At 42.4% G+C, this 14,225-nt stretch overlaps 1 protein-coding gene across 11 annotated transcripts in view; it reads left to right on the forward strand.

The window, feature by feature from the left end:
* Nucleotides 1-14,225, forward strand: part of DOCK9 (dedicator of cytokinesis 9) — a 285,850-nt gene that overhangs the window by 270,678 nt on the left and 947 nt on the right. For 10 of the 11 annotated variants that reach the window (XM_061171127.1, XM_061171131.1, XM_061171129.1 and 7 more), the window contains 5 exons: nucleotides 1,486-1,696; nucleotides 6,997-7,187; nucleotides 10,218-10,318; nucleotides 10,454-10,592; nucleotides 12,531-13,807. In XM_061171127.1, coding sequence (XP_061027110.1) covers nucleotides 1,486-1,696; nucleotides 6,997-7,187; nucleotides 10,218-10,318; nucleotides 10,454-10,592; nucleotides 12,531-12,653 — 765 coding nt within the window. In that variant the 3' untranslated portion in view covers nucleotides 12,654-13,807. Of the gene's footprint in view, nucleotides 1-1,485; nucleotides 1,697-6,996; nucleotides 7,188-10,217; nucleotides 10,319-10,453; nucleotides 10,593-12,530; nucleotides 13,808-14,225 lie in introns of those variants that run through there. The other variant, XR_009697557.1, reaches the window with a different exon arrangement.

Genomic DNA, 14,225 nt, shown 5'->3' on the forward strand with positions numbered 1-14,225 from the left:
AAGTTGTGGCTTTAACCTTAACAACCTTCTGTCAAGGTTCTCACGCATTGGTTCTTCTTGCCCTTTTGATATGTGGTCCTTGATGCAGCAGCTGAAAGACGTCCTAGACCACCTTCTCTTTGTCAAACACCAGTCCTTTATTCCTTCTGCTGATGCACACATACAAGTTTGAAAGTGAAAACTAGGGAAACACCACTGAAAAATAGGCAAGAATGGTCATTTCCTCTGCTTTTAAATTGTTTCTGCTAAAGAAAGTTAAGTCTAAGAGGTTTGAATACAATTATAGTGATTGGCCAGATGGCCTTTTCTAAAAGAAAAATAACTCATGACTATGTATTTTCTGAACTTCTAGAGTTTAAGGCACTTGCACATCTGTTTTTCATGTTTCTTCACACACGTCTCTGTTAAGAGAGCAGTGGTGCATGATAATTTGGGACCAGTAAACCCATCTTGATCTCAGTTGTTTGCCCTCATTCCAGGATCATCTCCAAATTCTCTGTATGGTCATTTCTTTCATGTCCCCTTTTATTGCTCTAGAAGCTTAAAAACAATATGTGCAAAGTTGATTTGTCTCCCTAATATATTAACTTTTGTTTTTGTATGGAAAGTGCCTATGTTTAATTTTCTAGCATGTCACAGAAGTTAGAGCACCACGAGGTCTAGCCGTGTAGTTTTAAAAGCATTCATATGCTGAGTCTGTCAGGAACTAAATTTATAATCCGAGCAGTCTTAGATTAGTCTGTACCTATATTAAATTAATTCATCTACATCTGTTTATATCTAATCTATCTACAGATTAATTATGATTTGGGGACCTAGGCTTTAAACATTATTAGTAAAATAAACATTTTTGTCTCTAAGCCAAATATGTAAAAATACAGCTTAGAAAATAATCAGAGGAATCCAGACGGGGAGTCATTCCACACAAAAACTAGCATGATGTCTTCAAAAAAGTCAATGTCATAGAAAAAAATAGTCTAGATTAAACAAGACTAAGGAGACGTAACTAAATGTAAAATGCAATCATTGATTAGATTCTGGTTCAAACACAAATAGCTATAAATAATATTCTGGGACATTTGAGAAATTCATCTCAACTTGATATATTTGGCACTATTAGGAAATTAGTGTTAATTCTGTTACATATGATGATGTATTGTGGTTATGGAGGAGAATATCCTCATGTTTAGGAGATGCTGGCTCAAGTGTCATGATGTGAACCACTTACTTTGAAATGCTTCAGCCAGAAAAAAGTCTACATATACATGTGTGTGTGAATAGACACATATAAACAAATATAGCAAAGTATTAGCAATCGTTCTCAGTGGTGGGTATGTGGGTGTTCGTTGTACTATTTTTTTCAAACTTTTCTGAAATTTCCCAAAACTTTTACTAATACGAAGTGGAAAAACACAGCTTCGGCATGCTTTGGAGGAGTCCTTTCAATAACAATAGCAATCTTCCATTTCCTTTATGCATTTAAAGGTCAACCCTAAGGATCTGGATTCCAAGTATGCGTATATCCAGGTGACTCATGTGATCCCATTCTTTGATGAGAAGGAATTGCAAGAAAGAAAAACGGAGTTTGAAAGATCTCACAACATTCGCCGCTTCATGTTTGAGATGCCCTTCACCCAGACTGGGAAAAGGCAGGGAGGCGTCGAGGAGCAGTGCAAACGGCGCACCATACTGACAGGTACAGTCTCCCTGGCCCCTTTCTTTAAGAATCACACCCAGACATCAGCCCAGATGTCAAGATAAAGAGCCCTCCAGAAGGGATCCAGAAGCATCTAGAATTGGAAGGGCCCTTCGAGCTTAGTTAACTTTCCTTACATATCCATTTCAGCTTAACGTGTATCTAATGCTTGCTTTCGAATACTCATGACATTTTTCTATTTACGTGTTTGTATTTTATTCTTCCACCAGACCGGAAGTTCATATCCAATGTCAGGTAACTTACCCTTTTTAGAATCTGGTGAAAACAGCTCAGAATGCTTTTGCACACAATTTCAAGTGATTTGCAGACTCTCTAGACCCGTGGCCCCCCCAGGTCAAGAACCCCCACACACAGTGCTGCATCTGTGTCATGGGAAGAGACCCCTTACACACCAGCATGAGCCTGCTCAGAGATTCTAGGTGGGGTGAATAAATGGGACATGAGGCTGGACCCCATCCACCTAGTCTCTGAGTGGCTGGCCAACTTCAGCTTGGGCACCTCCAGTACCAGGAAGCTCACTGCATTCACAGGCTGCCCATTCAGCTGTGCCAGAGTTTTAATGGCTCCTTTGGCACTGCCTAGCCATTGATCACCCACCCCCAGAACTATGCTGTGCATTATTTCCCTGTTCCTGACAAGTGTAGAATCATCCTGAGAGTGATTTCTACCTTCTTTAGGGGAGCTTGACTCCATCGCTCTTAGGGTTAGGGTCAGCAAATGACGGGTAACCTGAAATAAAACGCTTTCTTGACTTAAAAAAAAATTGGTGAGGAGGCTATTGAGAATGCCAGTTGTGTCTATATCTGCTATTGAAGCACAGTTTTCAAAGAGTGGCCACACTTAAGTCGAACCTGGAAAGCACCCGCTGCTTGTCCAGCAGTGGATGTTGTCAAGTGTTCCGCCTGGGCGGGAACAGGGATCATTATAATAGTCAGTGAAAGGAGCACTGAGGATGGCGTGTTTCAGGTGAGGCTCCACCCTCGCCACTGGACAGTACACTTTAAGTGGGTGAATTGTGTGGTGTGTGATTTGTGTCTCAGTAAAGCTGTTACCAAGGAAGGAATATGGTTCATTATGAAATAGCTCAGAACAACATATTGCACAGGATTTTTCACCGTTCTTATGAGGGAACCGAGATAAAAATTAAAATACAAAAAAAAACCCCCAAAACCCTACATTCTTAAAGAAGGAGTCTCTGCTCCTGCTTTTAGAATAATAAGATAACATGTAAGGCACAAACAATATTGGCCTCTAAAACATTAGCCCCTCCCCATAGGTAAAATGAATTGTTTTTCTAATGGATACAATAGCAAATTCTTACTAAGCAAAATAACTGCATTTCTAGGTGGAGTCATTTGATGAGAATTACCAGCTTACCACGTTTATCTCTACAGCTGTGATGACCTCAGATCAGTGCTTATCAAAGGTTGTTCCTGGCAACATCAGCAGCATCAGCGTCACCTGGGAACTTGTTAGAAATGCAGATTCTTGGGCTCCACCCAGACCTTCTGAATCGATGACTCTCGGGGTGGGGCCCAGATGGTTGTGCTTAACCAAGCCTTCCAGGTGATTCTGATGCCACTGAAGTTTGAGAACTGCTGATTTAAATAAACCTAGCTCACTGATGAGTCAAGGTCAGGATTTTTTATTATGATTATTCTGCTCGGGTAGCATACTGATTCATAAACAGTTACCATGAGGTGCTTTCCCTGGCCAGTTTCCCGCTTTGTCACAGAAATATTTTTGATTAGATAACTGGCTAGAGCAAAGCTCTGTACCTGCCAGAGCAGAGGGGACAAAGAGTAACCCCACTGCAGAGAGAGGCAAAGTAGACACAGGGGCTGTTGGCTTGGGAAATAACCACCTTGAGAAGGTGTGGGCAGTGCAGAGCCTGGGCCTGGGTCCTGTAGACCCAGCCACATCCTCACTGTGTGACCTTGGGCAGGTCACTTAACCTCTCTGCACCTTAGTTTTTCATCTGTAAAAAGAGATTTGTACTATCCATCCGGTGTCAAAGAATTCTGTTAATTATGCCCAGGTGGGGAAAGAATGTACTTCATTTTGCCACATCTCACCCACCATTGAGCTCCTTGCCTTTTGAGGTTGGTGATGAGCAAAAGGAGATTATAATACAACACAACACCAAAAAGGGGTGCGGTTTTTGCCCTGAAAGATTCTCAGAATTTCAGAAGGATAATTACTGGGTAGTGTAAAGATTTAGAGAAGGGATTATAAAAATGCTATTAAGAGCCTATAAACTACATCAACCTTCAGTTAAAGACACACAGACCAGGATATTCTGAAGACTTTGAATTTGAGAGTTTTCCCTTGTGTTATTAATCCCTTAGGTTCTTCTTCCACTGCATTGCTTCAGAGCTGACCTTTGGCCTTCTAAGTTGTCGGGGAGCCCCTGCCCTCCCTGCCCTCTGAACCCAGACTGGCTCACTTTCCTGGATAGTTTAGTCAGTTAGCTGCAGTTGTGGAATCATTTGAAAAACCTAATGATTGTCCTCCAGGCCCCCTCGGTGTAAATTTCTGAGCCTGCCTCCCTACGTGATCCCCTCTGTTCCTTCTTTCGTGGAACTCATTCCATGGAGTTTCTTCCCGGTCACTGTTCCAGAGTCTTCCAAATCATGTCCAGACTCCTCCTCAGGTTGGAAGTATTCTCCCACCCCTCACCCTCTGTTCAGTCTAACCAGACCGTACGCCCACCCACGCTTCTCAGCCGTCTCTTCCTCGTCCTCCTGCCTGAAGGGCTGCAGATCCCTGGTGTGGGCCGTTGATTAATAACACTGTGGCTCACTCAGTCCACCACCTAATTTTCCACCTTCCAGGCCAGTTTGCTCTTTCTTTTAGCCATTTGGGCAGTAACACATTCTTCAGCTCAGCTAAATTCATTGAGCACAGGCAATGTTCCAACTTGGCACATCAACAAAACAGAGCTCTCTGGCTTGTGCAGCTTAGACTCTAGCAGGAGGAGACAGATGATAAACAGTAAATATAATGGGTAAATGTATCTGTGTTGGAAGGTAATACATGTTCTGGACAAAAGCAAAGGGGGTGGGAATTGTGGGGTTGGGGGCAGGGGGGCTGCAGTTTAATGGCGTGGCCAGGGTAGGTTTCACTGACAGTCCAGACTTGAAGGAGTTGAGGGAGCGGGCCCTGCACATGTCTGGAGGGAGAAGGCGCCGTCAGGGCAGAGGCCAGCGGCAGGGGTCCCTGTGCCTGGCACATTCAGGGGACGACCAGCAGGCAGGCGTGGCTGGAGCTGAGTGAGCCCCAGTGAGAGGAGAGATGAGGCCAGCAAGGAAGGCGGGGGCCGGGGCAGTCCCAGATTGCGTGGACCTGGGAGGCTCACGCACAGACTCAGAGTTTTCTGTATCATTACACCCCTCCTTTGCCTCTTTTACTCTCCAGTTAACCATCGTAAGGAGCAGTGACCCAGGACTTTTTTGGCTGAGTGAAATCGGCGTAATGTGGACATCTCAGAGACATCCTTGGAGTTGGTTTTTCTCTCTGAAATAATGGCGCTACCGCACTGTGACACTCAAAAACACTGTGATAACACTAATCACGTGTGTTTGGACATGGCTGTTAGCCTCATGAAACGTGTGTCCTGACAAGTGAGAATGCAGTGGCCCTCCCCTCTGTAAAACATGTCAGTCTGTCACATCCGAGTCCACCTCTGGCCGGAGGACCGTGTCCCGTCTCTCTGGCTGATAAACAGCAGCATCTAGTTCTTGTCACGTATCAAAGGAGCCTTCAGCCCGAAGAGGACTTACCAGTCCCTGTGTTGCCACTTAAAAACTCTGTGCCCACACGGAACACAGAAGAAATAGTAGACACAGACCCTTGGCCTTAGATTGATAAAACATGTAGCGACTAGAACAGGCCTGTAAGTGTGTGACAAACAAGGTTGCATCACGTTGAATGTCTTTTCCAGCCTTGGTCAGACTCTGGGTAGCCCGAGGGAACTCTGTGTTTTGCAGGGAGCCGGGCTTTCTCATTTTGTGATCAGTCCTTTTTGAGTAAACCCTCCCCAGCCACTTAGTAAATAGTAAAGAATCCAAACATAACACTTCCATCTTACTTTAGCTTTGTTAAAAAATAAAATAAGCTTTTAAGCATATATCTACCTGTCCATAAATATATATTAAATAAGAATATTATAGATTTTTACATATACCATATAAGCAATAAGGTAGAAATGTGAAATAGTACCGAATTGGAACCAGTTATTTTTCTGTTCTTTTTTTTTTTTTTAATAAATTTATTTTATTTTATGTATTTATTTTTGGCTGCATTGGGTCTTTGTTGCGGTATGCAGGCTTCTCATTGCGGTGGCTTCTCTTGTTGCGGAGCACGGGCTCCAGGTGCCCAGGCTCAGTAGTTGTGGCTCGCAGGCTCTAGAGCGCAGGCTCGGTAGTTGTGGCGCACAGGCTTAGTTGCTCTGCAGCATGTGGGATCTTCCCAGACCAGGGCTTGACCCCGTGTCCCCTGCGTTGGTAGGCAGATTCTTAACCACTGTGCCTCCAGGAAAGCCTTTCTGTTCTTTTTTAAATGAACTCTTTGGTGTTGATATGTTCAGGTGTCTTATTATAAGAAAGGAAAACAATATCGAGTGGTGCCTTTTTTGGTAAAAAAAAAAAAAAGAAAAATATTTTTATTTAATGTTTTTGAATCATTTAAAAGTTTTAAAATATCTTTATTATTATGCAACTCAAAGAGTTTGTGAATTTCTGCTTCATAAAATACTTCGCTTGGAAATATATTCTCACGTTATTTTTCATTGATTTCTCTGGCTGTACAAACTTAAGCATGTGATTCAAAGTTGTTCTATGGCTCAAGCATATTTCTATGGAACTCTTTTCTGGACTTAATTTATTATATGATATCTCAAAACTGTTTATTTAGTCTTTTTTATATTTGCAAAGCCATCTTATACCTACTAGCTCATTCAGCTCTCATAATTTCCAAGGAAGTAGTGCATTTATGGGCGAGAAAATTGAGCCAGGGAATGATAGAGTGATTTCTTCAAAGACAAACTTCTCCTATTAAAGTTAACAAGAACCCAACTCTCTTGACTTTATGTGATGCCTGTCATTAGACATGCACAACGATAAATGGGGACAGTATTCTCGTTCCACGAAATACTGGCGTGTGACCTAGGCAAGCTCTGGGTTCCTTATCTGTAGAATGGGAGTAATGATCACTTCTACCTCAGTACTGGTGAAGCACGTGCAAGCTGTGGACTCATTCTAGGCCGTGTTCTTCCACAGCCATACACTGCTTCCCTTACGTGAAGAAGCGGATCCCCATCATGTACCAGCACCACACGGACCTGAACCCCATCGAGGTGGCCATTGACGAGATGAGTAAGAAGGTGGCCGAGCTCCGGCAGCTGTGCTCCTCGGCCGAAGTGGACATGATCAAACTGCAGCTCAAACTCCAGGGCAGTGTGAGCGTCCAGGTGAGCCGGGCGCCGGACCAAGCAAACCACAGGGCAACAGAGAACAGATCCTTAGACCTTGGGAGATTTTAGGTCGTTCACACCAGCAAGGTCCAGTGTAGATCCCTGGCTTTATCAGGTGATCCCCGTTACCTCCCTTCAATATTTGTGCAGTTTCTCCTGATACCAGAGGGGCGGTAGCCTTGGGGCTACAAGAGTGTCATTCTCACCAAGTTGTCTGCCAGGGGTAGGAGATGGCGCTCCATACAGCCTGGTTTTTCAGTAATTTGAGGAATTCTGGGTGCCTAATTGGAAGCATAAAGACTCTTAAATATAAAGAAATGTGGATAGCTATAGGTTTTCTTATAAAACTATTGTTTTCTGGTTTCTATGAACATTGCACCTGAAAAAGTACATTAAGTTTCACTCTCTTAATGGTATCTTTTATTAACAAAATTATTCATTTTAATATAGCCCAGCTAATCAATTTTTCCTTTATTTGTGTGTCCTCTTTAAGACATCTGTGTCAGAGATATTCTATGTTTTCTTTGTTTAGATTCATGTGTAGGTGTGTAATCTATCTGAATTGGTTTTTGTATGCAGTAGCATATAGGGGTCAAGACATTTTTTTTCCTATAGCTGTTCAAGTGATGTGTACCATTTATGGACAAAGTCATCCTGGATCTAGGTACTGATTACACAAATATGTTCAGTTTGTGAAAATTTATCAAGCTAAACACTTATGATATATGCACCTTTATGTTTGTATAGTGCACTTCAATCCTTCAATCATAGGGGTTTTTTTTTCAGGTATTTTACTTATATGATTTCCCAAGGAGTTAGTAGATATTAAATCACTCCCTCCAGGGACCAGCATGCTTCTTGCTTTATTGATGTTTTTAAATGTATATAAAAATTCTAGCATCTGCTTTATGTATATGTATATATTCGCATATCCAACTATTTTCTCTTTCTGGAAGGGTGTGTTTATGAAACTTACATATAGATTGTAATACAATGGTTTCATTTCCTGAAGTCAGTTTTTGTCAACTTTTTATCAGATCCACGCTGAGCTGTTACCTAACATTTTTCTAAATGTCATTCACTGCAAAAGTATTCACAGATGTTTTCAACCTCTTCCCTTATGGTCCAAAAGACTAATGTGCCAAAATAAGTTATCAAGCGAATATGATAAATATTCCAGCCACACGACTGATTAGATAACGGGCCAGAGGCCAAAGTTTTCTGCAGCTTAAAACAAAACCTGGCCTGGGAACATCCAGCCTCTATCTAAGGCCAGTGGAGGAGTGTGTGTGCCAGTAAGGGATGGGGCTGGACAGCTCCAGCCTTCTAAAGGGCAAACTGTGCCCTACCATTTGATAGTGACCTTGAGGGGTTTTTTTGTTTTGTTTTGTTTTTTTAATTTAATTTTATTTATTTATTTTTTATACAGCAGGTTCTTATTAGTTATCCATTTCATACATATTAGTGTATACATGTCAATCCCAATCTCCCAATTCATCCCACCACCACCCCCCCACCACTTTCCCCCCTTGGTGTCCATATGTTTGTTCTCTACATCTGTGTCTCTATTTCTGCCCTGCAAACCGGTTCATCTGTACCATTTTTCTAGATTCCACATATATGCGTTAATATACGATATTTGTTTTTCTCTTTCTGACTTCACTCTGTATGACAGTCTCTAGGAGTGACCTTAGAGTTTTATAAATGCCTGATCATCTTTAAAAGCAAAGAATTCCATGATGAAATGAGGAGATTAAGTTTATACACGTGCACCCTCCAGGGTAACAACAAAGCTGGAGTCAGGGGAAATGAACTGTATTGTTTTATTTGTGTGTTTCTTTAATTCTTCCACCAAGAGCCTCTGGGGTTGCTGTTGTACAGGACAGAGACATCAGGTGGCTCCGTGATTCTGCACTCCACTCCAAGATCTTGTTATGCTGGACTTTATGAAGTCTCATCAGCTTCCCTTCTGCATCTTCTTAAAACTGAACATATGTATCATTTTGGATAATCCTTCATTTGGGTTACCTTTAGGTTGTTAACATAGCTCTCCACACATATCCAGTCATCATATCCAGTCATCACCAAGGGTTAGCTAGTTGTCCCTGTCTCAGAGGGCCCCACCTCTAATGTCTGTGCCCCCCGTCTCCCCACCTCTGGTGTGAATTCTCTCGGCTCAGTTACTGTGCAAGTCCTGTACACTGTGGACCAGGACCACGGCCCGTCCCCTTCCCCGACAGCCACAGACGAGACAGACAGCCCTCCCTACTTACCTTCCAAGTCCACCAGACCTCCCAGGAAAAATCATGCACTAATCACATGGTCAGGACCTTTCCCAAGATGTCTCAGGTGCCTGGAATTTTCTCCTTCCCATCCAGTGTGTCTAACCTTCTTTCAACACTCCCACGTTTCCTGACTTACCCAACCTCAGAGAACTCTTCTTGGTGAATTAAAGGAGACATGCAGGGCTCTGGTTCATTCATCCTGTTGCTAAATGCCCCAAATCTTTGTCTTTCCAGCCCAGCTGAATGGTTAGTTCATTTGAGGATAGCAGATCAGCTTGCCCATGGCTATCTACATAATTCCATGAGGCGAACAGTTGGTTTTTTAAAACTGGCTCATATGCTTGATTTTTCAATTTTCATTGCACTCACCAGATTGACCTCTTAGTTCAGTGTCATGTAGCACAAATACCAGTTGGAAGACTTGGACTCTGATCTCAGGTGTTTTGCTTATTGGCTATTCGACCTTGACTGGGTCCTTAAGTTTTCCAAGCATTGGCTCTTCCTACATAAAATGAACCATCATCACAAGTGCCCTAAGGATGGCTGAGATGATAAAATCAAATAGCTTATAACATCATGAGCTTTATTCATGGTTTCCTCTTTGGGGTCCTAAGTTCCTGGAGGGCAGAGGTCATGACTAACTCACTCAAGCAGCATTTTTAGCAAATGCCAACTGAAACTAAATTAATGATAATTGGTATGTTCTTCAAAACGTAATTTAAAATCTTTGTTCTTTATCTAGGTCAATGCTGGTCCACTAGCATATGCCCGAGCCTTCTTAGATGACACAAACACAAAAAGATACCCTGACAATAAAGTGAAGTTGCTTAAAGAAGTTTTCAGGTAAAGCACACGGGAAGTGTCTCCTTTTCTTCAAGTACTGATCATTTCTGTGCTCACTCAAGAAAGAGGTCCTACCAGCTGGACTCATCCTTTGTCCTGTACATGCCTTGATTTCCCTCTCCCACACCATTCCAGGCAATTTGTGGAAGCTTGCGGTCAAGCCTTAGCGGTAAATGAACGGCTGATCAAAGAGGACCAGTTAGAGTATCAGGAGGAAATGAAGGCCAACTACAGGGAAATGACAAAAGAGCTTTCCGAAATCATGCATGAGCAGGTAGGTGCCACCCTGGAGTGCTTCTCATTTTTAGGGAGCACACATCAGTTGGGGTCTCAAGTGCCCCCAGTGATGGCCCAAACCCTCCGACATCCTTCCGGAATTTTGCTATCTGAAGGACAGTGTAGCATGCTGCACTGCCGCTACTACCTAACCGTGGGTACTTGGGGAGCGGCTAACATTGTGCTTACCCGTCACTGTCTAATATGACCAGAGGAGACCAGCACCCTCCTCCTCTTTATCACTTAATCTAGCTCAAAAACACCTCACGTTAAAAAAAATACCAATACCGTTCCTGGAAGCTTCTTTATTCACCCAGTCCTTTGGAAGAACAGGGTTTACCAGCCTGGTTTAAGGAATTCTCTGTTGCAGTAAGTGTCTTTCACCATTTAAAAAGATAGGGTTGTTCAGTTTTTTACTGTTTACAGCTGACCTGGGTGCCCTCGTGGGTTCCTCAAGGCTACTTCTTTATTCCTTGTCATTGTGGGCAGCTTTCCTCATTGCACTGCTACCATCGTCTTCCTGTATGAACTCCTTTTGGTAGGATTACATATGTGGGCTCAGTGGTCATCAGGGGGAACAGCTGCCCAGGGAACTGAGTGAATCTCAAAGGCCATCTCCTCTTGCTTCCTGAGGGGTCTGTTCTCCACCAGCCACAGCGACTTCTTCTGAGTCACGGACTCAGTCTTTGTGATTAGTGTTGGCACCTTGATAGCACATGACTGCTTCTGTCTGTTCCCTACGGTACTTTCATTCTCGCAAAATGGAAGCCAGGACCATTTGTGTCAGTTAACATACAATGTGATGATTTAGTGAGAAGGATTCTGTTGTAGGAAACTAACTTAAATGTCTAAGCTTTAACTTGCTTTTTTTTCTCCTCCATGCTCACACATTCAGATGGGATGGTAATGTCATTTTTTAATTTTATTTCTCTGGATCTTGATAACTGACTCACATAAAGTTAATACTGAGTTTGGGCAACTGCAGACATTGACATAATGACCATGCACGTGCAAAAAGAAGCCCTCTTCTGGGCATTTAGAAAAGTAGGAAAACAAAATTGAATAAACATGTGAATCATTAAGCAGAAAGAGAGGGTCTCATGGGAACAAGTTTTTGGAGAAAGCTCAAGGTCTTTTCCATGGGGCCTCCAGACAGGATGGAGAGCTTGATCAGTGGGTGCCAGCATTTGGCACTAGAAAAGATGAAAGTAGGAAGAAAATTGTGGGCTGAGAATATTAAAATAAACTCCCAGATTGTATGGACACAATGCCATGCTGTGCTCTAAACTACACCTTGAACTTCCCATTATCTCAACAACTATGAAGATTAAACTTTGAACCCTTGAGCAAAACGAGTCATGACCTGGAGTAGACTTGCTTTTGGATTTTCCAGGGGAGTCTCTGAGTGTGTATGTTCTTCTCAGTTTCCACCTGGCAGTAGCTCAAGTCTTGCACTTAGAATTCTTCCCTGCATTACTGAGCGTGAAAGAGACTTGATCAGGGTCAGTGCGGCAGCCACTCTCTTGCTCCCAGGATAGAAATCTGTAAGACCCTAAGAGAAGGAGCTGGTAGAGAACACCGATGCTCCAGATTCAATTAAAAAAGACTTTTCCAGGGGACAAGGCCAGGTCGTGTCCCCATCAAGTATGTGTAGGATAGGCCTCAAGGTGCCTTATAATCTGGTGAGGTTAGAAGACTCTCTACTCACTAACCTGGAAAGGAAACAAAACATGTTGTTCTTGACCTTCTCCTTAAAGTCCTGATCTGAACAACGTTATTTATGAGGTGAGCTAACACGCTCCCTCTGCAAACCGCCAAAGCCAAGCTCTCTGAGGGCACCACCACTCACAGTAACAGTGGCCACTGGATGATAAATGTGAGAAGTGTCATTTGGAGCAGTTTACGCTTGGGTAACCTTGTGTTTCTGTGCCTCGAGATTTGCCCCCTGGAGGAGAAGACCAGCGTTTTGCCGAATTCCCTTCACATCTTCAACGCCATCAGTGGGACTCCAACGAGCACGCTGGTTCACGGCATGACCAGCTCGTCCTCCGTGGTGTGACTTCACCTCGTGGGCCGCGTGTGGGGACTTGCTTTGTCATTCGCAAACTCAGGATGATCTCCAGAGCTAATCACTGGGCACGTGCAGGACACGGGAGACCGAGCACAGGCAGTGGTCGAGGGGAATGCGGGAGAAGGGAAATGAAGAGCCGTGTTATTTCGTTTCATGGCAGATTTCCTGGAGGAGTCATAAGGGAGTGCACATATTTTTTTAAACCTTGCTGGCAATATTCAACATTTTCATTATGTCTTAACAGAGGTATGTGGTGGACACTCTTAAGCTGGAGTTAAATTTTATTCTTCCTTACAGAGTAGTATTAAAAATCAACGGCCTGGAGAAAACAAGTATTCTGGAATGTACATAGCACTGAAATCGAGGCTGGGGTAACCTTTTGCCTCTAGGCTAAGCTGGAAAATCTTGAAAATTTTTTTTTTTTTTTTTTTTTTTTTTTCCTGTGGCACATTCAGGTTGAATACAAGAACTATTTTTGTGACTAGTTTTTGATGACCTAAGGGAACCAACCATTGTAATTTTTGTACCAGTGAACCCGGAGGTTTAGTGCTTTTATACTCATTTACTTGCATTTAAAAAATATGAAAGCTTAAGAAACTATGTGAGCTTAGGACTAGTCAAGCAGTTTAGAACCAAAGGCCTGTATTAATAAACACAACTATGCTAAACATTTAAAGTAGTACAGTATACTGTTATGTACATAGAGTTTGTTAATACGGTCTTGGCATTGTGTACATACACGTATGACATTTCTACATTTTTAATACTCACATCAGCTTCCGCATAAAGTTTAATTGTGACAGATTTGTGTTGTTCTTAGTATATGCAATACACTTGACTTTACTGTTTTATTCTTGTACATAAAAAAAGTGCAATATGGAGATGTATACAGTCTTTGCTATGGTTAGGTTTATAAACTGTTTTAAAAATTTCATCCTTTTGCCAAAATGGTGGAGTATGTCATTGGTAAATCATAAACCCTGTGGTGAATAGTGGTGTAATGTAAAGCTTTCACCATGTTATATTTTCTTTTCAGACATTAATTTAGTAATTTTATATTTGGGAAAAATAAAGGTTTTTAATTTTATTTAACTAGAATCTCTGCCCTGCTGTAATTAAACATTCTGTACCACAGCTGTATTAAAAATAACATTGCTGATTTTCCGGTAGTGAGTATTGGGTATTTATTGTCTGACAGTCCTAAGAGGGGCAGGATATTGAAATATTTGGGGGTGAAATAATGTGGTAAATGAAATTTGCTTTAAAATACCTAAGGGGGAAAAAAAGAGGGTAGGTAGATGACAAATGTTGGTAATTGTGGAAGCTGAGGCTGGGTGCATGGGAATCATTGTACCCGTTTCTCTGCCTTTGTGTAAGTTTCCATGGTACAGATTTCAAGAGGCAGGGCTAGGGACCAGATCTTCCAGAGGATGTGGATAAATGCTGTTACACTGCAGTCTGGCTCTGAAGTCTACTGGTTGTTCCCAAGTATACATAGACACGTTAATACTTCTGTCGTTTCCTCTTCAACTCTACCAAGGTCTCCGTCTTTATCATCTC

This window comes from Eubalaena glacialis, chromosome 16 (assembly GCF_028564815.1).
Source record: "Eubalaena glacialis isolate mEubGla1 chromosome 16, mEubGla1.1.hap2.+ XY, whole genome shotgun sequence".
Classification (NCBI taxonomy): Eukaryota; Metazoa; Chordata; class Mammalia; order Artiodactyla; family Balaenidae; genus Eubalaena; species Eubalaena glacialis.